The sequence below is a fragment of the Protopterus annectens genome, chromosome 9.part0, assembly GCF_019279795.1.
Source record: "Protopterus annectens isolate FY-2018-M chromosome 9.part0, PAN1.0, whole genome shotgun sequence".
Lineage (NCBI taxonomy): Eukaryota > Metazoa > Chordata > Ceratodontiformes > Protopteridae > Protopterus > Protopterus annectens.
The window spans coordinates 1,367,280,179-1,367,306,949 of record NC_056743.1 but is presented as its reverse complement, the minus strand read 5'-3'; the positions used below and the strand labels follow the sequence as shown (position 1 = coordinate 1,367,306,949).

The following is a 26,771-nucleotide window of genomic DNA, read 5'->3' as shown; positions in this document are numbered from 1 at the left end:
TTTTCCCAGTTAGGGGTCACCACAGCAGAACCCTGGTCCGCTAATGATTGGCAGTAGATTTTCACAGTGCCGAGTTGCCAGCTCGATGCCCAACCTTCAACGAAGGCACACCCATTCACGCATGTCTTTCAGAATGCCACTCAACCCACGGAGAGGACATGCAGACTCCACACAGAAGGCACTCCCCGCACACTAGCTGAGAATCGAATGGGAGAACCTCTTGCTGTTAGGCAACAACGCTACCACTGCACCAGTTGTATGCAGAAAAATGATTTGTTTCAAAACTGTGCAGCAACAACTCAAAACAAAACAGAGGGCATGCAGTCTCTGCATTCAAAATGGTAGTTAATTGCATGAGATGAAAAAAAGAATAAATAAGGCTACCTCCTTATTTAACAGTGGAATATTAGATGCTAGTGAAGTAAAAGCAATAACATTCCTCCACAAACTGACAAATAACACAAGAGACATGAAAACAGAATCACAGTGTTACCTCTTGGCTTGTACATTTCCAGCATTGCGTTCGTACATTTGTAAGCAAGACTACAGAATACATTGCAGACCTGGGAAGTCCACAACTAAAGGCATGGTCTGCTTGTTTATATCTTTACAGGATACATCAAGCTTAATACAAGTAAATGCCTGAGGAGTTGTTTGTAATACCAGATGGTCAGAAACTGATTTACTCCTTGGTTATATTTTACATTATTTTGACAAGGCAGCCTTTTCCACATAACAAATCCATAGCTGTCATTTAGCACTGTCACAAACCTTAAATTGAGTGCAGCAGTTTGGTCTCTGTCTAAAAATACGATGTTTGCCTTGATTACCAGCTCAAGGTGAAGGAACTGATTTTATACTTTTGCAGGGGTTACTGACTGTGGTCACATTTCTTACCCCCTGCAGAGATTACTAGCTGCACTCACCTTTCTGCCTTATCTTCCTAACTTACACTGGTAACTGAAATCACTTGCCTATTTCATGCAGATGCCACAATCCACTCATCTTCTTACCTCCTGCAGAACACGCATCCATTCCATTGGTTGATGAGTCTATTTTCTAATTACAGTGTGAGAAGTTCAGATCACTTAAACTTACCAAATATTGTTTTTCCATAATATCTATCAGATTTTTAAAAAAATATTGAATTTCATTGTCTGCTTAGTTTGGGACTGCATTAGAATCTACTGATACGTCTGAATAATTTCTTAGCCTACTTTTAAAGGTTGCATTAATTTCTTCTCTAATATTGTTTTCAGCATGTTTCATAAACTGCTTGATGCCATGTGTTCACTTTTATATGGATAACTGAATTATAATATAAGATTAATCCCTCTGTGACCTTTTTCAGTATTTATTTAACTATGATACAGTACCACTGGCTAGGATGTATAGGCATAATTGTTTAAATCTACTTTCATACAAACTGGGCAGTTAGCCTGTGCAATGTTTAATGACAGCCATATTGTAAATATAGAAAGACCATTTAGGTCACACACTACTATTTTAGAGAAGATTGCTATAATAATATTAAGTGAAAAATCATCTGGAAGAATAATGACCACTTATAACAAGAATGGTAATATCTTTGCTCATGCTAATAATTCTCATGGCTTATTCATGCTGTTGCTTTCTGATATACAGGGGCATGTCGTATTTGATGCAACTGGTTCTAGAATGGCCTGGACGATGATCGAACAGCTGCAGGGTGAGGTGTTGCAAACTTTATTTTGTTGCTTATATGAAGAACTTTATCCTTGTGAATTAAATTTTTTTGAAAGCATGTGATGTTTCCTCACCTGTAGCATTAGGTTACAATATTAAATAACAGAAGGCCAATATATAACCATGCATAAACAGACTTAAAATTAATGTACAAAGAAAACGTTATATTCAGAACTTCAGGGGGGCAGGTTCGCATAATAGTTAAGGTGCTTACCTCACAAACAAGGTACAGCATTTGACCTTTATCTTTGGAAACTTGGTTAGGCCTAAAATGGCCCATAAGGGTAGCTAGCTTGTCCTTAGCTATGAAACTATGAAAGTCATTTATGCCAGTTAGTATAGTCTAATAAAGTCAATGCTACTACTTATGTTTTATGCTGATTACAGTGTTTCAAATTCTTACTAGCACAGTGTATTGTTACATTTTTTATTCATTCTTACTAGATGTGATTCTCTTTGTGTTTAGAATGATTTAATATCAAATTGTTGATACGGCTGATATGTTCACTATTTGTTTTATACCATAAAAGGGCTTTTCTACCTTATATACTTTACATGGTGCTTGACCTCTTTTACTAAATTCACTTTCCATGAGGATATATCACCATCACTGCTGTGGTTGTACAAGGCAGTGAACTAACTGATGAAAACTAAACAGCAATGACTTCTCTAACAAAGAAAGAATTGCAACCAGTTTTCTTTAATTTAGATGCACTTTCATTGAAGGTCTTCTGTATAATAAAGTGGCGCAAACTTATCAGCTACTCATAAAGTAGCCGTCATCTGCCTCATATGCTGTATTAGTCTTGACACTGTAATATTCAAGTTTTCATTTATGTAAGATGCTTAGGAGTTGGCCAGTGATTGCAACTGACCCTACCTTTAGTAAATTTGGTATGGTAAGTAACTTGTCCTGAGACATAATTTAACTACCTACCATGTCAGAAGGGTGTATTACCTGAAAATAATCACTCCATATGTGTATTAGTAAGGTGATATTCTGCAGATAAAATGAGATATAGTTCAGATTTTCTACTGTAGTGTAGCCGTTATGTATTGAATTGCATTAGAACATTCAACCAGTTTCCACCTTGTGATTGCAAGGCATAATTTATTCTGTCTCCTACTTTATGTGTGTGCCCCTTTATTTTATTTAAGAAGGTTGGAGGACTGAACGCTCCAGTAACACTTCCAGGGTTACCCTCTCTGGTGGTTTAGAGGAATAAAGTCCAGACTGCAGCCTGATCCAATCTAGATCTAATGGCGGGGTAAATTAACACACCATACATAACTGCACAGGACATACTGCTGCCCCATTTTTTTTTGTTTCTTTTTGTGTTGTCCATCTCCATAAAGACATGTCAGCAATAACTGCATTGTTAACATAATGCACAGACCTTAACTGCCTTTACACTGCAAATTGTTTACATTCAGGAGAACAGACATGATTTTAATAGTGTAAGACTGCTCTTGCTCTGAGCTTCCTGTGTGTTTGTGGTGGTTTATGACAATTGTTGTGCCTCTCAGTTTGGTCAAGCTCACTGCATTTCTCACCTAGCAGTAGAAATACAGTCAAAAATTTTTGGAAGATAGCAAAACATATCCTTATCAAGTATGAATTACTGACATAACTTTGTATTGCAGGTGGGAAGTACACTACGATAGGGTACTATGACATCACCAAGGACAACCTCTCCTGGTACAACAATGATAAATGGATTGGTAAGCAAGTATTTCTGGAATGTTTGTGAAGAAAATTAGTGGGGAAAATCCTGACCAACGTGTAAACTTATATCTTGTTTTTTTACCCATACATTTTCTGTTTGAATAAGATTCATGTCAGCCCTGACTTTTTATATTTCATTGCTTGACCCACATCCTAGCTGTGACAGAATATGAGCCATATGTCAGTACACCGGATACTATGAAGTTTCAATAAAAATAATTTCTAAAATTTAAAATAACAGATTAATCCAAGACTGCTATATAAAGGCATGAATGTAGTACAGAGGTGATTGCTGGTTTGTCTACGACAGTTTTTAGGACCTCAGCTGGATAAACCTCTCAACCTCTTTGCATTAGATATCATAGCAGTATCCTTTACAAAAATAACAGTAGGTCCAAAAGTACAACAGTTTTTAATTTTAAGAAAGAAGGTGTTCAAATACTAGGTACATGGAGTTATTAATAACAAGCCCTTCTGTGGGTGTAGCTCACAATCTTGATTCTGTAGATACCCTTAAACAGATCTAATGGTTTGAAGTAAATCAGTAACTCAAAAGAGCAAGGCTAAATCTGAAGGCAGAAATCATAGTGCAGTGTGAATATTGTAACAGATGTGAGTTACACAGCCGAACAGTTAGAACATACTGGACCACTGTTACTTGCTTTATTAATAACACTGACTTACAAATCATTTCACAGCAATGAGAGAAGAAAAAACACTGTATTTTTGTCCAAAAATTTGACTTGTGCAATTATAGCTATGCTTTTCACCTTTTCCTTTGTTTGCTATACTATGTAATACTCTGCTAAAATTCCACAGTTTTTCACTTACCTTTAATTTCTTTTTCCTGTTCATTTTAGATAATGGCTCCTGGTTCTTGTGTTACATTGTCTTTCTTATACAAGCACATGTGAAGTATTTCGACTCAAATCAGTAATCTAATTTTATCTAATTACTCATCATTGCCATGCTAATGAAACTGTCCTCACGTTCTGCAGTTATGGTTATCACAGAAGCTGTGCTTTCAGTAGGAATCTTTCTCCTTTAGCACAGGAAAGCATCTGTATGTGCATTTGTCAGTAACTCATGTAATGAATGAGCAAGTATATGGGAAGAAACATGTTACTGCTTCTAGAATATGTATATTTTATATATATATATATATATATATATATATATATATATATATATATATATATATATATATGTCTGCATGCCACCTGATGCCAGTATTTATTCTGAGTTCAAGTAGTGAAATAAAATTGTAGCACAGATTATATACTTTATAAAAGTCAAGACCTTTTGAAAACATTACAATATGATATATATTTATAGTAATGTTTGATACCAGCTCTTCAGTCTCTAGCACCTGTTTTGTATGTCTTTTGTAAAATAATATGCTATTTTGTAATTATTCTAAATAATATATTTCCTAGCATGTGTGGAAACCTCTGTATTTGCATGCTTTCCTTTTGATAAAATCTGTTTTTCCTCCACTGTTAATATGTTTTATTTCACATTATCTCATGATAGTGCTGTCTACTTTTGTGTAGTACACGGCTGTTGCAAACTATTTGCTTCTTTTTTTTCTTTATCTCTCATCCTAAAACTGAAATAAGTCCTTTTGAATTAGCACTGTATACTAGTCATCAAATTCAAATACATAAATAAGATACAATTATGCCACTTCTTCCCAATGTGTCCCTGCATGGAACTTATCGCCTAAACTTTAGTCAAACTATAGATTTAGCAGCAGGTATGGAGAAGTATTAATGGCATCCAGCTTTATTATGTAGGACAGTGATACTGACCAACAAACATTTGGGGGTAAAACAGAAGGGTACAGTGAATTTCTGGCATGTGGGTGTTAGCTATATGAGAGGAATGTATTTATTTATAAACCTAAAAATTTGGTTAACCAATTATTACAAAAAAATACAATAAAAATACAAGAATTTAAAAGATTATCACAACTTAAAACCAAGTCTAACTAAATTCGTACATATGCACATTGAATGTCCTACTTCATGTATTTCTATCTTGATTATGCTATTAATACAGAATTATATATATATTTTAAATGTTTTACTATCTCATGTTCGACAGTACGATGTTCGGTACAAATGTCCGAACAAAATTTTTGGAAATCAGAACACCGAACACTGTAAATGCCAAACTGAGCATTTCAGTGAAGTCGAATGTTGAACATGTCGACTACACTGAAATGCTCAAATCTGCTTAACGTTCTACAACAGGTTTTTGCAGGGGGCAAGCCCTACTTATATATATAAACTCCAAGATCGTACTACACTGAGGAAAGGGTACATTTCCTGATCCCACAGATAGTGCAATCTGCACTACATTGTTGAACCTTGCTATAGCGAATGTTCACTATTGTAAGGTTCAACAATGCCGTAATCGCACTTCCGGTTCTGCTACCTGAGTTTCGCACATTAGTTGATCGTACATAGTGCGATTAACAATGTGTTAGTAAAAAAATTTAAATATATCTAAAATCAGAAGCTTATAAACTGGAGTACAGTAATTAATAAAAAAATGTCAAATAATTACAAAGTACTTATCCATTCCTTTCATTTGAGCAAAGACACAGCATTAACAAAAGAATCACAGTTTCCTTTAATAACAGTATCTCTAGCATTACCTACCAAAAGTGATTCGTATTTGGAATAAAATAATTGTCAAGTCTATCTGGCTACCAAAACAATAAATGAAAAGAAAGAAACACAATAATCCTCATGAAGTGTCCTATATATCAGTCAGTAAAGAAGGTCTAGGCTTTTCACATTGGGAATTACATGCTAAATTGGAAGTAGTTTACTACTAAATGGGAAACTGTATGCTTTTTGTATCCCTAACTTCATTGTTAGGTCTCCCAAGTAGACAAAATCACATTATTCTTACCAAATATTTTGCATCTCCATTCAAATATTACTTAATAAAAAAAATCAACTGCCCATTTTCAAGCAATCAGCTCTCTCTCAGAAAAAGTCATGAAATACATTTTTGTCCTGTCATATACATAGGATGGCATGTTCTGTGAATGCAAATATGTGGATAAATCATGAACAAACATTCAATATGTTATGCAAATGATTTGGAATGAAAGGATTGTTTTAATCATACAAACGGCATTGTTCTAATTAAACATGTAGTGTTATAAATGATTTCCATCATACTGTCTGCAGACAACCCTTATGGTGGAAAAAAGGAATTATAAGGAAATGAAAAAAAACTAGTGCATCCAGTCAACACAGTAAAAGACATTTGCTCTTTCATAGAGATGTCAACTTTTTAGCTGTCCAAAGTAGGCCCCTCCCAAATGTACTCTAAACATGAGGAATAAAATGCAATAAATAAAACAGCATATAATGCCCCTACCCAAGATAAATCTAATATAGCAATAACCCACAGCTGGGTGTGGGTAATACTGTATTTACCCACGGTTGGTGTGGTTTGGTCACGAGGGCGAAAGCCAACAGGGGTAAATCCAGCATTACTCACACTCAGCCGTCTGTTATTGCTATTATGCAATGGTGTTAGTTGTGTGGTGTGTTATGTTTGTGTTGTTGTTATTTAGGTTTTTGTTTGCATTAGTCTGTATTTTTCTACTTTTTATGAGATAAAATAGTCCAATACTTTTTATTATCTATTTCTTTTCTGAGCCCTTTTTTCTGCAGATGTTATGGATATGTAGTTAATTTATTTATAATGCCTTATGTTTAGGGTTTGAAAAAAAACTTAAGTGGTGATTTTTTTTCATATGGCTGTTCCCTTGTCTCATATGTATCCTGCAGCATTTGGCCCACTGGTGTGGATTGTACTTGTACACATTATTGAGATCTGTGTTGCTTAGCTGCTGGAGTCAACTTAAGGTGGAGATGTAAGACATTGAACCCATTAACTGGTGTAGGGAAAGTGGTTACGTGCTGCTGTGTAGTTTGTCAGCTGGATAGCATAGACTTACAACTCATAAAAATGCAGTTGTCAACTGTGTTGCTTACAAAGTTTTTGTGAGGATACGTAACTTCTGCTCTTTCTTTCATGTGCATGTTGTCTGGCAACGTATGTTTTTGTTACCACTTGTGTCCCCATTTGAATTTCAGTTGTGCACATTACTCACATCTGTGCTGTTAAGTTTTTGCACCATACTTCTGGTGGACATTTAAGATACCGAGAGTGTTTATTTTTTGGGCGAAAACTGATTCTGTGCTTCTGTTTCATTTGCCAGTCACATGGGTGAAGTGATTTGTGTGCCGCTGTCTCGTTTGTCAGTTGGACAACATTATGTTTTAACTACTGAACTATTTCCACTTAAATTCTCACTGACGAAAGAGAGTTCAGTGACACACACCTTCCAAGTAACTTGCGCAAATATATTTCTGCAGAAGAAGGGTTGAAAGTACGTTAGCTGACAGACTTTTTTAGTTTGTAATGTTGGATTTACAATGTGCATGCTGGTTGGATTAGCCAATCAGCATGCACATTTCTCGGCTTTCCACCATATCATTAACAATAAAATACTGAATACAGTTGCACATTGAACATTAAATTGTCTAAAATTCTTCATTAATTATCTCAGTCACCATCAAGCAAAGGTTGATGTTATTACATTACTGCCTGGGCTCTGTCTTAGTCTTTGCAGCTCCAGGCAGTAAAGCTTGATGTTAGCTGTTCAACCCTGACTGCCTCAGTCTACTCTATTACTTACCATTTCTCTTTGAAGAACACTGTTCAGCCATCCTAGAGTCAGTCTAAATACATTGTACTAGCAATAGTCACTGGCTGCTTACACAGTACTTTTCTTTCCTGACTTTGGTAACTTCTGCTCATCTGTGGTGGGTATTTCAAGACTAAACCTTGTTGAAAATATGTAGCAGACCAATAGCTGCCTTCAACTGCAAGTCCAGATAGAATTTGAAAAGCAGCAGGAGAAAAAAACTATGAAAGTAAACTATGGCAATTCAGCTGTTTCACAACTATAAAAGTAAACAATGGCAATTCAGCTGTTTCACAACTATAAAAGTAAACGATGGCAATTCAGCTGTTTCACAACAACCATATTGTTGTAGCATTATCAGCAAACTGACACATTTGCTTTCTCGTTCAGATTTAGTGCAGGTAGCACAATATAGTATATGAAACTGTTAGTGTCCCATTCATACCAGGATAGGTGGAACCCTAGCTCTTTCAAACATATCACAAGAGCTGGCTACTTGTATATATCCATCAATATATATGCATAGTAGGATGAAGGTTTTATTGGCTCTTGAAATGGCATAATTAGTGTACAGTGCTACCTTGTATTCTGTCCAGAGCAGGACAATTTATTTTAATTCATAAAAGCCACCATTTATTTCATAACTTCCAAATGTCCCCATAATCAACTATATATATATATATATATATATATATATATATATATATATATATGAACTTACCATTTGTTTCATATATTCTAAATATATCAACAATATAGTAAGTTATTTTATTTATTTATTTAGAGTACTCAAACAATGATATCTTATGTAAATAAAATATCTCAAAGCATAAAGGTCAACAGAATCTTTCATAGGAAATCATTATAAATTTAAACTTGTGTAAAGATAAAGAACTCTAAATGTGAACATAGCTCCACTGTTGGGTGTAGACTTTCCTATAAAGATGGTATTTCAGAGATCTCCAAAAGGAGTGCTTGGATTATCACACCTAAATCTGGAAAGGTAGCAGTTTTAAAAGGATCAGAGCGAGGTAAGCAAAGTGCATCATGTCTGATGTTTTAAGACAGTTCCTTGTCATGATTACCACTGATGCTTTTCCAGGGCATAGGGTCTTAACAATGGCTATAGATCTGGAGGACTCAGTGTATGAAGGGCACAGTAGGTGTGGTTCATGATTTTAAGAATCCGTCTGACAGCAGTCAGCCACCAGTGCAGGTCCTACAGAATTGGTATAATGTAACCTGTGCAAGATGTTTGGGTCAACACCCTAGTTGCAGAATTCTGAACCTACTACAGATGCATTAATTCACCATCAAAAAGTTCCAGATAAAGAACACTACAACAGCCTGACCAATGGTCTACTACCATTAAATCCATAGATGGTACAAAGTTCCCAAACCATGTTATTTTCTTGTGATGATAACAGCATGTCTTAATTATGTTGAAGTCTGGCCATTTAGTGTCAGACTGTTGTCAGTTACAACACCCAGATCACAGACATGTGGAATAAATTCCAGCTCATTTCCACCATACGCTATTAAGGAGGAAAGCAGTGGAGGATAGGATGGACGAATAATGATATTAATTAACATATCTTTTGTCTTTGGGTTAAGTCTTACTTGATTCTGTACTGTATACTGCATGATGGAATTAAAGCAGTTTTCCAAAGCTATGAAATAGAGACACTCATTTGAAAAGGAAAGCTAAATCTAGATAGGGTTAATATAATGCTTGCTAAAAGTACCTCTCCCCAAAGTGACACCCCATCCACATAAATAAATAAATAAATAAAAAGTGACACTCTCAGCAGCAGAGTGTCCACTGTGATGAAACCAGAAAGAAACCCCGGAGAACTCGGTACTGCAAAGTAAGGGAATTATATGAATTAATCTCTGATAATACTCATTTGAGGCAACACCATAGGTATGATGCAAACCACAGGAGAATAATGTCTGCTTAACCACAGTAGTGCATCAGGGGCACTACTTGGATCATTTGGGCCACACGAGATCAAGGATGAGCAGATTCAAATAAAATTCTTTGCTAACACCATCAAGAGACTGTAAATAACTTCAGTAAGGGCAGTCCGAGTGCTGCGTCTGGGCATAAAGCTGTAGAGAGAGGGAACTATCATGCCATGAGATGTTAGGTGTTTGTACACCACATTCACAGTGAAAGAGAAGTTATACAGAGGGTGGTAGTCTTCCAAAGTGAGTCGTTGGCTTTTAGGGATCATGGCTATTATCACATTTTCTTTGTATGTTTGTATTTTTTGCCAGGATGTTTCATTATGTGCTCTACATGCATTTGCCATGTAACTATTTTTCTTTTGTTTCCACCTTCTCAAGCATCTAGCCTAAGGTAAGTGCCTATGAAGCACTTGCTATCCTAGGTTCACAGATTATTACTAGGTTAACTGTCCTTGTGGGCCATTTTAAGCCTAGCCAATTACCCAATGTGAGAATTAAACCCTGCACCTTGTGTTTGTTAGGTAAACACCTTAACTATTATGAGTATTTCAGAAGAGTCCTAATTAAGCTGCAGACATCAGCCCCAAAAAGGATGAAAAATGCCTGTAGCTGTTTAGACTCCAGTTTATCAACTTGAGAGAACTATTATACTGAGGCAGTGCTGAATGAAATGTAAACTTTACAGAGAGAACTGAAACAGTAAATAAGGGGGGGGGGGTGATGAAAATGGGAAAAGTAGAGAAAGGGTACATTTGAGTAAAGTATGAAGGCTGTGGGGCTGCTGAGAATTAGGAAGGGATTGTGGAGTTAGTAGTGGGCTGGATTTGCCTCAGAATGACAAATGAAAAAAAGAGGTAAAAGAGAGATATTAAATGGAAGAGTCATAAGATGAAGCAAGCAGAATATATTAGCGGTGATGTATGACAGAAAAGCAGGTTACTCATTCATAACATGGATTTTTATATAATAAGTATATAATGCAACTATGTGGAAATGGACACTGAATCCATTAATCCATTTTTCTTATTCAGACTATTTTTACATTGTACAATACACACACACACACACACACACATACACACACACACACACACACACACACACACACACACACACACACACAAAGCATGCTGTTTTAGTAACCGTTATGCAGTACAAGCACCTGCACCACACATAAGATATATACTTAGTCCGAAACACATGCACTCTATTTTTTAAGCTTATAACCTCTTGTACCAACTCTACCACACAGCTATATACATAGCTAATCTGAATATCAGTATTTGTCTAAGCCAGCTGCAGTATAGTAATAGCATTCTCTGTGTTCCAGAATACAGTGTCTATCATCCATAAATAATCTGTGGCAGCTGTGGGAAACTGTCTATATTTATTTACAACTCTCTTTTATTAAACCAAATCTTGCATGAAGCAAACCTGGAAATCCTAGTTATACTTAATAACTGTATTACATAACAGTTATAGAACCCTCATCTTTGTACCTGACGCTACCTGCTAAATCCTGTACATTTTACTCCCTCTTGGAAAAATGCACTGGAGCATCGCTAGCAGTTCACCTTGAGCTTAATAACATGTTTAAAACTAAAGCCACATGGCAGAACTGCCATATTAACAAAGTCTATAAGAAAAAATAAATAAAAAACTCCTGTCAATTATTACAAGATATCAAGACCATCATTATAAAAAGGATCTAATACGTGGATCCTATACTTGGCATAGAGGTTATGGTTGCAAGCTTTGGTTTCTCGGTGATGGATTTGAATGCCTCACCTCTCCTTTGCTTACTCTTTAACTCTGAGCAAGTCAATTAACTTGCCATTGCTCCTGGATCACCCCAAAAATGCATTCTGTGTACAGAGGGCCTACCTTAGTAACAAATAGATATCATGTATTATTATTAACTCCTTAAGATTACCATTAGGAAATGATAGGTCAACTATAATCTTAGGCTTGAAACTAATTCAAAAGACAAACATAACACTTTCTTCAGATATAATAGAAAGGCAGAAGTTAATTCATAATCACTGTCATTTTTATCACTTTAACTGTCTTAACTTCACAGTAGGATGGCTTCATTAATTGCTTTTAAGCCGGATCAAGTGCAAATTAATGCATGTACCATTAATACTTAATTTTTGGTACCACCATCCTTAGCTGTCAAAGATGACAGAACAACAGTGGGTTGCAGTTCTGCACACAGTATTCATTTGGAATGTCTTATATTTTATAAGACACAAAATGATCTGAATAACTTCTAATCCTGATTCACAGGTGTAGAGCCTAGTAACACAATACACAGTGCAATAAAATGTATGAAGCTATCCTTTTGCTATATGTAAGTATTAAATTTCAGTTATCTGATCAAATGTTGGTTCATAGGAGATTACTAGTCTAACAGTTTAAGGATCCTTACAAGCCTGTCCAACATAGCCTGATTTTACCCAATATATGGTCCCTAGGAGCAACAGGATGGCATGGAATGTGCCTGTGCATTGAGAATCTTAGAGATTACCCTTATCCATAAGGGACATGGGCACTACCCCAGGTGTGAGTCTGCAATTCCCCATCCATTTATCCATACTGCATTTGAAGAAGGCCAGGGAAAGGCTCTGCTTAATGTGCACGGGAAGCCTATTCCAAACAAGGATCGATCCTTGAGACACATATCTGTCTCTCCAGTACATTTTGTTTGAGCTGCTGACTAAGTTTCGATTCCTAGATCAGGTGCCCCTTGTGCAGTTTCTCTTGCAGATATGTATCAGCTCCATCAGGGTTGGATTTTTGAGTGCCTTGTAGGTCAGGCATAGGTCAACCCTTAATAGTTGGTAAGAACCAGAGTAAAGGGATAGGCCTTTTAGTCTATCCACATAGTTCATGTTGTTTACAGCCTGTATTTGCTTCTCATCATCAGCAGTTTTGTAATTTCACTGAAGTTTTATCAGCTACTGTATGTTTATTTATTTTTTATTCATGTCTCTGGAATTATTGTGTTGTGAACATATGATACTTGTTTACATTTAGTACTTGTTGCATCCATTCCTTTCTGTAGTTATAATAACAAAAAAATAATAATAATGGGATATTCAGAAGGATTACTACTAGTGCCATACAGGAAGTAGAGCAACTAAACTCAGTGCTCACTATAGATGAGTTATAGAAAGTACAGGACAGTATTTTATGAGATCTGGCAAGGTAGACAAAACAGTCACAGTGATTCAGTATTCGGCATCCCAGCCCTACACAGGAAAGGCGTCATGTCAAACAAGTAGAAAAGAAGAGATAGTATAATCTGAAATGAGACTAGAGCAAGGAGAGGGACATACAGAATGATAATATGGAGGAAACGTAAGTGGGAGGTAAGAAATAGGTGGGAGATAGTAGAGGCTGAAATGAGACTACAACAAGGTCATACAGAATGAAAATATGAAGGAGAGATAGGTTTGAAAACTGAAAAAAGCCTGGAAAAACCACCACGATTAGAATCACTTCCTCCTTTAAAAGAAACAAACAAGCAGGTAAACGAATAAAATCCAAGAGTTTTATTTACTTAAAGAGATAGGTTTGAGTTTGGAGAAAATGGAGGTTTTTTTGTGGAACATGTAGTTTTTTTCTCTCTGTCTCTTTTCTTTTGTAGGGAAGACAGTGAGATAAAGAGACACAGATACATGTGCATATAAAGATCCAAATGGGAAGTAGTGAGACAAAGCATGGTGTGACAAGCTCATGAACCAGACACACAAAGGATGGATGATTGGTGATAAGTAGGACTGGAAAACAAACAGATGATGGGAAGAACAAGGAAGGGGAACACAGAGAAGAAGGAGGAAATGGAGTGGCATAATAGGCTTGTCAGTTCAATCCAGAGCCAAAGCCACCCAGAAGGGAGTCACCTATGTGGCTCACAATTGGGCAAGCACAGTCTCTGGGGCCTGATGGATGGGGCCATTAGGAAGCCTGATTCAACATGTCATGCAAGGAAGTGCTCTGGGCCTTCAATCTGGGTCTCAAGCCACTGATCATTTTTGCTCAACTCCATCAGCTGCACCTCTTGCTGAGTGACACAGGCAGCTCACTCTGGAACACTCGATGAAGAGGAGCTTTCAATACCACCCCCCATAAGGTGGAAGTGGAAACAAACAGTGATCCCACCAGGTCAGTTTCACCAGGCTGACCTTCACCAACCTGCAGAGAGACAGACCTGGGAACCACTGGGTCCAGCAGTTGGCATGGCAGTGGCTGCAAAGTGTGGATGCTATCTCCTTACCTCTGCTTACCCCTTGACTGATCCTATTGAAAATTAAATAATTGGAGAGCAGGAAAAAAAACATATCAGCATGCAACCAGGTAGTAGAATTAAACAGCATATCACGCAACAGTCAGTAATATCCACACTCACTCCAATGCCTGGAGAACCTAGCATTATTTCAATGAAAGGGTAACTATTATGATTCCATCTCCTGTGGTGCTACAAAATGTAACCATAACAGAAATACAGCACTGTATCCCTGATAAAAGGAATAATAACCATCTTCACAAATAGAATGGAACACTGCTAATACCAGTGCAATGTAAAAAAAATCAAATCTTAAAAGGCAGGTGACTGACCCTCCCTAACCTCTTTTTCCTATTGACATCAAAGGTCTGTGCAGCATGTCAACATGCCATGGTCTGCTCAAGTCTCTGGCAAGCAGAAGTTTCTGTGGACATTACAGAGCAAAACAGCTACTAGAACTGGCTTAAAGAGCTGTGGCAAAGGAAAACTGACAGACAGCAGGCAGAAAAAAAAGGAAAGGATACCTTTACTGCTGAGGGATATGCAACCTTAACTTGCATACATAGGGGGTGATATTGCTGTGGTGTGAGAATGACAGCATACAGAGTTCAAGTCTGATCTGTCTCTTGAGAGGATCCATAAAATGACAGTGTTAAGTAAAGTGGCCATCTTGGGTTGCAACACAGAGTTTTAGAGGGAGTGTTGGAAGGAACACACTGTGCTCCAGAGGTCCAGCAGACATCCACAGTAAATTGTTCACACCAGCTTCGTGTCTGACTACAAATGTGTGCAGGTGGGGCACATTGCAATATTGCCTGGGGGGGACCCAGGTCTATAAAAACAAAAGTCAAAGTAAATGTTATTATCATTCAGAAATCACACAAGTACAAAAACTGAATGAAATTCTGTCTCTCTGGACTCAACATGCAGATAACATATAGACTATTTTCACAGACATTTACACATATAACACCTAGCTATTACATCAAGGACAGGCAGGAAGACAGACTAATACTGCACATAATTAGAAACGCAATTTATCACTTTTCACAGTGAACACTTGATAGATGTAGTAACAGTCTGTAAGCAGGGTGAGTGCAGTCTAATTATTCCTGTGGCCCTGCTAAGACATCTGGATGACTACAAGTCATGGATTGATGGTAAGGTGGTCTTGATGATCCTCACGGCTGTCTTCACCACTCTCTGTAGTGATTTGCGCTCAGAGGCAGAGTAGCCATACTAAGAGGTTGTTCATCAGGATGCTTTCTATAGTACCTCTGTAGAAGGTAGTGAGAACTGTCAATGGGAGATTAACTATCCTCAGCCTTCTCAAAAAGTACAATCTCTGGTGCGGTTTCTTGACTATGGCATTTGTATTGGTGTTCCAAGACAATGTGCACTCCCAGAAACTTCATGCTTCTCTCTCTTTCCACTGTTTCCCCATTGATGGTGAGGTGGAAATGTTCCTTGCATTTTTTCCTGTAGTCCACAATTATCTCTTTTGTCTTGTTTACATTTAGTGCTACATTGTTATTTCCACACCAGATAGTTGTTCCACATCACCTCTATATTCCGTTTCATCTCTGTGTCATCAGCAAACTTGATGATGTGGTTTGTATTGTACCTGGCTGTACAATCGTGTGTTAACAGGGTGAACAGTAAGGGATTTAGTACACAGCCTTGTGGGACTTTAGTGTTAAGAGTGATGCTATCTCAGGAATTATTCCCTGCACACGCATCCTGAGATCTGTCTGTGAGAAAGTCAAGAATCCAGTTACAAAAAAAAAACACATCACAGTCTGCAGGTTACATCATGAGCCACATCTATTTTGCCACTGTATGACAAGCTTTAGGGGTGTGGCTGTGTTAACACTGCATAGTACCCATGAAACATGTTGTAGGCAACAGCTGCATTAAGGATGATGGACAGAAATAGGGGATGGATAACACCCGGAGAGAGGTGTGTAGGCTAAAGAGATTCATTACAGTAGACATAGACGTACTTAAAAAGGCCCTGCACTCTGATGGCAGACAGATTCAGAACATGAACAAAAATGACAAGGCCTTCAGGGTGTGGGAGTGGCAAGACCTGATTACCAATCTAAATGCCATAGGTGGACACAAATGGACTAAAACACAGGTCTGCTGTAGAATCACACTTATGTTCCACCATGCCCACACAAAAGCATAGGCTATTGTGAAAAAAGGAAAAGCCACGAGCAGTAGACCACCACTGTTGACCCCCCTTACTGACAATTCCTGGTGTTCCTGTGTGGGCGGGGACAGTAACTGTACACTCACATTTGAAAGAGGCCTGTATGTTGGATCTGGACTGGTGGCAACAGTGACACCATAAGTATTTGTCAGGGACACACCAGGGTTGTATATTCATATTCTGCAAACAGTGTATAGCAGCACAAAACTCTTTTGAGTTTACTGACACAAATGAGTCCACATCTGTTCTACAGGTAAGTAAGAGATGCCACCAACACCTCCTGCGACCCAAGGTATATATATGTTCCTTCCATGGGTAAGTTCTTCTGAGTATTGGTTTTGTAATAAAAGGGCGTGGGATTTTTACATATGTTTAGTGCTACACACAGATGTTTTTCTCTCTCTCTCCCCTCTCCGTCTGTGTCTTCAAAGGTGCTACTGGCATAATGTCAAGCAGAGAAGAACAGGACATGCCTCAGGTTATTACATTATCAGTGTCTGGCAGGAAAGGCAGCCTCAACATACAACACAATAACATTGTCAATAGCACTTATAGTGCAGGGCATGGAACCAATTATACCTACTGACGTACACATGCGGACTAAGGAAGAGGACTGCACCCATGCATCCCCCATTTATAAGGAGGATCTGAACATCTGTATTAGCATTTATTTAGGAACAGTCGTGGCTGGAGCCATGTCAGACTCCAAACCAGTTACAAGTGGCGTCCCACAAGGCTCAGTCCTGGGACCTCTCTTGTTCGTTATATATTTCTCGGAGGTACAGGCCAACATGGAAGGACTGTGGCTGACCAAGTTCGCAGATGACTGCAAACTGGGCACCATAATCGACTCTCCAGCCAACACAAGCATCCTCCAAAAGGGCCTCATAAAAACAGACAACTGGTGCCAGAGCCATGGCCTCAAGCTAAACGCCAAAAAGTGTATAGTCATCCCCTTTGGCAAAAACAAAGTGCCCATAAATTACCACATAGGTGGTAATCCATTAAGTACAGAAGAAGTAATTAGGGACCTGGGGACCCAAGTTGATAGCAATCTCTCATTTGACAACCACGTGGCCAAAGTGGTTAGAAAAACATTTTATATAGCCCACCTAATCATGAAGGGATTCACATCTAGATCAGGGGAGGTCATCGTGCCTCTTTACTCATCCCTCATCAGGCCCATAATCGAGTACAATGCCCCTTTTGGGATGTACCTTACCAGACACCTGCAGCAACTGGAAAGACCCCAAAAGTGCCTCACCAAGAGGATCAAAGGGCTCAAACAGATGCCATATGCTTCCCGGTTAAAGAAACTCCAGCTCTACTCAGTGGCATACCGCCTGCTCAGAGGCAATCTGTGCCTGACATATAAAGCCATGTCCAACCCGGAATTAAGGGACATGCTGCACCTCAAAAAATCCAAATCCCATCAAGCTATGCGCTCGAGAGACTTGAACCTCAGCACTGAAATAAATAGGACATGCTGGAGGGACAGATTCATAACCCAGAGGCTGCCTTCACTCTGAAATAAAATCCCAGTCCAGGTTAGGCAGAGTCCCTCATTGACTCTCTTCAAGAGGAATCTTGATGAGTGGATGGGAGATTGTAGGTTTACCCCGGGTATCACTTCTGTGTCACTGTTAGACAGAGGCACAGTATACTAACCTCGAAAAAAGGCATAGCAAAATTAATTTAAAATGGGTGGCAAAAGCCAAACATACTCTGGCTAGGCTTATAAATGCCCTAGGGCAGATAGCCTAGTATGAACCTATGAACCTATGACTACCTGTAACAGCAGTGGACAGTTCTACCACTGCTCACAATGTGCAAAGCACAATGGAGAGCTTTGTTGCTCGGTGTCAGCACCACAGCTCCAGCTCAGTTCTGGACCTTGGTTGTCACTTTGGGAATCAGAGTATGTGCTGTAGGCACAGATGGATGCCATGCCCTGTCATTAATAATTAGTGAGATGCATGGCATACATATGTGAGACCCTACAAAACCTGCATACTGATATCACATATAGGGACTGAGAGCACATATTCTTGCTGAAGGCATTGGAGGACCATTTTGCACCTATTGCTGCTGTCATGTGGTCTGGTGCCATAGCCCATCATTGCTATGCAATACTCCACCTCATGGCTTATGTTCCCAGAGCCCAACTCTACCACTGTCACATATCCCTCCTGTAAGGATGTTGCCTGTGACAATGCCCACAGCTGCCAACACAGAAAATCATGGTGATAGGCTTTAGACATGACCATTGCTTTCCTAGCTCCATTGTAATACATCACAAAGGGCAAGCTGGTGAAGGTCATAGGGTGACGTATCATCTTGTCCATCAAGTAGTGATGAGCTTAGAGTTGGAAAATAGGGCCAGCCTTGCACACATGGCTTCAGCAGCTGTCCTACACATCACAAGCTTAGCCTTCCAAGATCACACAGCTTTCTTACCATTTGGTATCGACTACAATGCCATTTCATGACACAGCCACCCACATGGCTCTATCCATCCAGAATCTCTATCCTATCCATCTGTGGTTTCACAACACTTGTCTCCATCATGTTTTCACATTTCTCCACCAAGTTTTGCCTGTGTGTCCCTCTGCTCCACCTAGTTACATGACCCCACTCATGAAGCTCTGCCTTATCATTAGATATTATACTAAGCACCCACCCAGACATGCACCTGATAAACATCCATCTTCCCTTGCCTTTCTCTTGTCCTTACCACTTCCACTGATGTAGAAATTCTCATTCATTGTCAGGATGCCTCATTCCACCTGTTCAGATTATGATATCACCATTCTCGAGCAATGAATGTTATGTAAATTTTGATGCACGACTTGGCCAGTCAGTGCACTGTACTGCTTAGCTTGGGGAAAGCATTGCATGCATCATTCTATTCTATGTTGCTATATCTTGGCCCATATTTGGGGATGAGACCACATCTCTTTGCCTGTGCTGTAGTTTACTGCACCCAGCTCAGGCCCACACCAATGTGTGGACCAGATACCATGCCCTTGGTAATGCTGAAGTGCACTGTACCCAACTTAGCCTTGTATGAGGTTTCTCCAAGGACTCCACAACCAGTTCCTCTTCTGCTGTTGGCTTGAGCCTATCTGGCACCTTGATGTTGACCTCATGCTGTAGCTGTTTGTGTAGAATAATGCCATGCAGCATAACACAGACTATAAATACTTTGTTGCAGATCTAAATACCATACTGCAGAGCATCACCAGAAGTAGCTAGGAAATGGAAGTGGACCGTCTGCTATCCAAGTACACACTTGACAATGTTGCAGGTCTGTTCCAGTACAGCACTGTAGGATATTTCTGACATGGTGTGAGGGTCCTGTATATGTGTCATAAACCACAGCTCAAGGAAGCATCTGACATCACTAGCACAAATGATGATGGACAGCTTTATGTGTGGACTCAGTCTCCACAATATCTGGTATGTTGATCTGTATTTGTGGGGGGGTGTCTGTGCATTTTCTAAACAGAGGTCCCTATGAGAAACAACCACACACAATGTGCTGGTAAAGTTACACATTTACCAGATATGAGAGTCATATGAACTGCCTTTGGTGGTGTACACATGCATTGCTTATTAAACCCTGTGAATTGCACACCAGCTGGCAGTTGATGCCTTTCCAGTTAACATACTGGATCATCATCATCAGTCCCCTTTTTACCACGTTCTACATTGGGTTGGGGTGTCACATCAACTGTCACCATCTCACTTGACTCAATGCCACTGTCCTCCTACCTTCATCAACAAACATGCCTGACAGTCATAGGCCTTTGCTCACACAACCCTACCATCTATTTGCTGGAAGCCTTTGTTTTGTCTTGACTTCTTTCTGTCTCTCCCAAATCTTCTTCATCATATTGTCTTTTGCTTTCCTGCACGTGTCCAAACCACTGTAATCTGTTTTCCTTGTCTTTCTCTTTCATTGGAGGTACTTGGGCTTCTGCTCTGTTGTACTCATTTCTTCATCTGTCTGACAATGTGCATCCTATCACCTTCTCAGGCACTACATCTTCCTCATCTCAAGCTTCCTCATCTGCTCTAATGTTCCTGTCCAGGTTTCGGTAACGTCCCAACAGTACTGGTCACTGCACTATTTCGCACACCTTACTTTTCATCTTCTTTGGCATTTTTCTGTCACACACTACCCCAGACAATCTGTGCCAGTTGGCTGCAGCCTCTCTGATTTTAGCTCCAACCTCCTTATTCAGACTAGAATTATTTTCAACCTCCCCTTCAAGATACTAGCAGCTGTTAGCCTGTTCTATTATTTTCCCTTTTATCACAGTTTTTAACTTCTTCTGGCTTAACCCTTTTGCTGCCATTACAATGTTTTATGTGTACTGGGTTTCATCCCTGTGTGGCTTCAGTTTTACGTTCTTTTCCCCTATCATATGCTGACAGTTTTCTCAGAGTCTGCCTGTAATGCCACATTGCCTGCATAGTGCAGCTTTGTTGATTTGTCCCTTTCATCCTGTTTGCTATTGTAGGCCATCACTAATATGAACAGCAGTGGGCTCAGAGATGAAACATGATGCACACCCACTCCCACTGGGTAACTCTCTATTAGTCTAAACACTGTTCATACTTCTGTAACAGGATTCATGTACATAGCCTGCACTAAATTTACCAGTGTTTGAGATATCAGGCCTTCACAGGATTGTCAAAATCAGCTTCCTCGGCACCTTGTGATATATTTTTCCATTTCTGGGAATGTCCAGCTGGACTCTTTCTTCATCTCCAGCTTCTTCTCAACTATCTGTCTCACTGCAGACATCAGGTCAGTTGTGCTGCATACTGATCTGAATCCAAACTGCTCATCTCAAATCTTACTTTCTATTACTCTACATTGTCATTTATCAGTCACCCTCTCCAGAATGTTCATGCAGTGTGACAGAAGTTTGATACCTTTATACTGCTCACAGCTGTGAATGACCCCTTTGTTGTTATACACCGGCACTAAAATGCTTAGTCTGCAGTTATGTGGGATACAGCTTTCTCTCCATACTGCTATCCGTATCCTCAGGAACCATTTATCTCCTCACACAATATCTTGAAAATACTTGCCATTACCTCATCTAAGCCTGATGGTTTCCCCTGACTTAATTTTCCTTAGTGTTGTTTTTACTTCTGCCATGCTAAGCTCCTCCTCCTTTCTTATTGCAGGCTGTGTTTGGGGCATTACATCCTCTGCTGGGTTTTCTTCATTCAGAAGCTGCTGGAAGTACTCCTGCAATCTACCTTTGATAGCCTGTGGACTGGTGAGCAGATTGTTGCTGATATCCCTTATGATGGGTGTCTGATGACCTGTCTTCTTTATCTTTCTGTCTTCGCCTTGCAACCTCATGGAGTTTATTTGTGCCGTCTGCTGAGTTACTTTCCAGGAGCTTATAACATGCCTCTTATGCCTTGTTCTTTTCTAAAGCAATTGTTCTGTTAGCTTTTTTATTAAACCTGTTTTTTCCTGCACTCCTTCCTTTCATGACTTATTAGACGTATTCATTCTACCACCAACCTTCATTTTGTACCTTATCTCCATACCTGACTTGCCATCATATTTATCCTATAGACCTCATAAATGCTGCTTTAAGGAGCTGCCATTTTGCATGTCATGTGGATAATACAAAACCTTCAGGGAGATGTTGATGCAGTTAATGGCCTCTAATATCTCTGGGAAATAGGCCATATCATGAAATGCCTGCAGAGTTGTGTTTCTGTCCTCTGATGTCTGTGAGACTCACCTATTTTGCACTGCATGCTGCAACATGAACTGAAGGAAAAGGCGTATGATTTGTGAGGCAAATGTGATGTGTCCTCTCAAGGCTGTCGGAAAGTCTGCATAGCAATGATGGTTAATGCTCCACTGTGATAGGCATTCAGTGCATCCCACACCTTTCTTAGTGAAGACTGCACTTGTCTACAAGCTCTGGTATGGTGCATCTGCCCTCATGGTAGCCGTCAGTTGGGTACATGTCATGGATATGGTAAATCTGTCATGGATGGACCTGTGTGTCATGCAGATGATGATGGCATGTATCATCATGATCACTGGCTGCAAGAGTGGCCTAATATTAACATGTATTATTCAGCCAGTACATCTTAGCAAGGTCAGTATCTCAGTTAACCAGGAAATAATAGTGTACAGAGCTGCTGGTCACCACATCACATTGCACAGTACTTGTGTATTTCTTAACTGCTCCACCATTTTTGCTTCCCTCATAAACATTTGCAGTTGTTCTTATTTCCATAACATCTTTCATTACGCACTCATTTGTATATGATGAAAACCATGCTATTAGTGAGCTAATTGTTTCTGAATACCTCAGAGTTCCTTGATGTGTTATCTTATTAATGACTGGCACTTCCCTAACAGATTATTTCCACAGAAGTTCATTACTTGTCCCAAGGCTATGAAACCACAGAGTATGATACTTTATGTAAGATGCAGCAGAGGACTCTAACCCCTATATGCATGTAGGGAACTTGCTACCTCTTTACATTAGAATTTGTTTTAACTTTCATATTTTCATAGAAAAACTGACCTCCATTGAAATTAAAATTAATGGTCCCACCCAAGCCACCTCCTTTAGTGATAGCATATTTTGTACAGAATCCATAAAGCACTGCTAGTCATTTCATAGATAGTTAACAGCCATACAGTTCAGGAGACCTCAGGAGTATAGCCCAAATTCCCAATTGCTGTAAAGGGCTTGCTCAGGGTCACAGAGTAAACATATGAAGGTCAAAAGAGTCAAACCCCGCACCACCAGATGAAACTTGTTAAAAATGCATCGCTTTAATCCAATAAACTGTCAGCATACATCTGGTGTACAGCTGTCCTATCCAGATGGCAGACTATCAGAAAAGGCACAAAGTTTTCTTTCCTTATGGTATAGTGTCCATTTATCATCCTTAACAGCTGCTTTATTAGGACTGTGGGAACATCACCAGCTTTTCAGTACATTTGTTGGGACCGAGTAAAATGCCCAATACATCATTACTGTTTTGACACCATATCAGTTGTTTTCACACTATTAAAACATGGAAATAGTATCATAGAATTATAAATGACAAATGCATTGGTAGCATCAATACACACTAACTGTTAGTCATATGCAGGTTTTAATGAAAAGTGAGTGGAAATCCTGCAATGAGGTCAGGCTCATCAAGTAAATATTAATGTGTAACTGAAGCTTGCTAGCTTTAGATGTTGAGTTAGAGTACTGGGAAATGACCTAGTTTTTATTTCTGGCAAGGAAAGAAACTGGCTTACAAATTAAATTTCCAATATGCCTTAGTCATAGCAGTTTACAATCACATAGCAAGTCATGCATCTTACTCTAGAAATAGCAGATAAAAGTAATACGTTTGATGGGAATGTTACAAAAACACAGTTCTTTTCAAATCTAGAATGGCAGCACTGTCTTACACTGAACAAAGAAGAACCAAACTACATAACAGTGAAATTAGCTGTATGTTGTTTATTTTCCAAGATAAGCTACATTCCAGGCATGCTTTGTGCAAACTTAACTCTGAATTATCTTGTATAAATAGTGCTTAACTGTAGATAGGGAGTACTTCACAAATTATTTGCCTATCTAATGTATTACCTCATTCACACCAAATTTGCAGACTTGTATTTATTCCCTTGTATTTTGTCATTACATGTTTTTGGATTTCTTTCCCAGTAGTTATAGAAAATTATATGAATTCTTCATTTACTACTGTAAAGTATTTGAAAGGATTCTGCTTGTACATCTCACGTCTCCACAAATATCATTTTATCTTCAGCTTCACTAATAGTGCTTTGCTCTTGAATTTTTTTCACAAATGTATTCTGCAGTATGCTTTTCTGCTGACATTGGTGACCTGGATGCCTGAGGGAGAGATAATGAAACATAAAAATGTTTTTTTTTTTTTGTTCCTTCCCATTCTGACACCTGACTGAGGTGAGGATACCTTTTTCTGTTTTAATGCATGATAGCAAGACATGCTGCTAGGGCCTGTGAATGCATTATCCCCACCCCTACTGTCTACCCACATGCCACATTACAAAAAACTAGACTGGAAACACATATAGATTGTGATCTTAGTTTTCTAAATCTACTGTCACCACCTCCTCACTTTCCAGTCCTAGTAATTCAAAGTGCTACTGAACTCCACCCCTCCAATTAGACTCTGGTTAAAAAAAAAGCTGTTAAAAACAAACAGCAGGATAGTACTGGGAATATAGCAGTAGGAAATTCATTATCTTCTGTTCTGGGCCAGAAGAATTTCTCCTTACTTAATGACCCCAGCAAGGTCTCCCATAGGTAAGGCAGTCCTTGTTGCTTGACTGCCCATTTTAGTATCAACCAACAAGAAAAATGTCACCTCATTACAGACCATTTCCCATAAAATGTGTCTGTTCATCACTAACTCCCCCTCCCAAACTGCCTTACTCTCTGCAAAAAATGTTTTCCAATCAAATAAATAGACCTCTTGCTTGGGTTCCCTACTCAACGTACTTCTGAATCTTGTAGAAAATCTGTTGACCAAAACCTCCAATTACAACCTTAGAAGTAGCTTACACTTCTTGTCACAACATTCTTGAAAAACAAAACTTACTGCATTGACCATAGTTTTTCTAGACTTGCATCAAAAGTCTGGGAAACTGTTTCAAAGCCCTTAAAAGATGTCTCCTCCTATTCCAAATTTAGACCTAAAGCATACCTTTCAACCTGGAAACATCAACAATCTGGACAAACCCCATTAAAAATAGGTACAAATCTGTATGCTGATTAACATCTAATTTGCATACATAATTGCGTAACCCCACCCACTCCAATGAAATTCTGGGATACCACCTTTAAAAAGCAAACTGAAGAACAGACAACCAAAATATGGCTCACAAACTGTTCACAAAAACTGAAGAACAAATGCTTTAAAACACAAAAGATACACCAAGGCAGGGAAGCAGATATAATCCAATTTTAATGTAAGTGCTTTCGTCTAGGATAATACCAAGACTTCATCAGAGCAGGTCTGATGAAGTCTTGGTATTATCCAAGACGAAAGCGCTTACGTTAAAATTGGATTATATCTGCTTCCCTGTCTTGGTGTATCTTTTGTGTTTTAAACCAAAATATGGCACCAGAGTCCCCCCGCAGCCATTCCAATGCCCCGTTACCTGACTGTTTCATGCCATTTACCATAAACACTAATGTGTGCATACAGCTTTATTCTACAATGATTATTTGGATTTTATTTTTAATTTTACAGCACAACAATGCACAAACTCTAATAGACATCTGGTAAACAAAGCAATACTGTCTCACAATGAAAATATACTTGGCATTAAAACTTCTCTGCCCTTGAAACACACATTCATTGAAACAGTATTGAAACCCACACCACATCCAAAGAAAATGCATCTGGCCAATTGTGTATAAAGATTACCTTTGGGCTGTTTTTAAATCATTGGCCCCTTGAACACAAAACAAGAAACATACTTGTGTTATTTTCTTTGATACACCTTCCTGATTTTATTAAATTATATTCCTTGTGACCTTGTCTAATACAACACACTTGTTAGACAGAGCACATTTTAAATTTATTGTTTGAACATTTTTCCAGTAGGCTGTACTGTAGGCAATGAAACAAAATGCATGAACCAATAATGGCAAAACTGCCCAATTCAAAACATTTTCATCATAAAAGTCTACTTCCACCCCCACACTCTAAATAGAATAAGAGTAGTGTAAGCCATAGGCATCTTGCACAGCTTCTCGCACTTATTGTCAATTTAATTTTTCGGGGGGGGGGGCAAAAGGTCAAAAACCAGGGGCACATTTTAAGCATTGCTTGTATAATTTTGTAAAGTTGCTAGAAGAAAACGTTGTGTTACCTCCGTGCATTTTACTGGCAAGTCCTGAACCCAGGACACTATGCAATACAGTCAGAGCAACATACCACTATGCCAAATCAACAGCTTCCTGAAAAATAGGAAGACTGAATCTTAATGGCTATCATTTAGTGAATTCATTTCTCACTTCTCACCATAGCTCTCAACCTCTTAGCACAAAATAAA

At 38.8% G+C, this 26,771-nt stretch overlaps 1 protein-coding gene across 2 annotated transcripts in view; it reads left to right on the top strand.

Annotated features, from left to right (window-relative positions):
* LOC122812081 (gamma-aminobutyric acid type B receptor subunit 1-like) overlaps window positions 1–26,771 on the top strand; it is a 2,214,644-nt gene that overhangs the window by 1,941,559 nt on the left and 246,314 nt on the right. For both annotated transcript variants that reach the window (XM_044084349.1, XM_044084350.1), the window contains 2 exons: window positions 1,645–1,708; window positions 3,370–3,447. In XM_044084349.1, coding sequence (XP_043940284.1) covers window positions 1,645–1,708; window positions 3,370–3,447 — 142 coding nt within the window. The remainder of the gene's footprint in view (window positions 1–1,644; window positions 1,709–3,369; window positions 3,448–26,771) is intronic.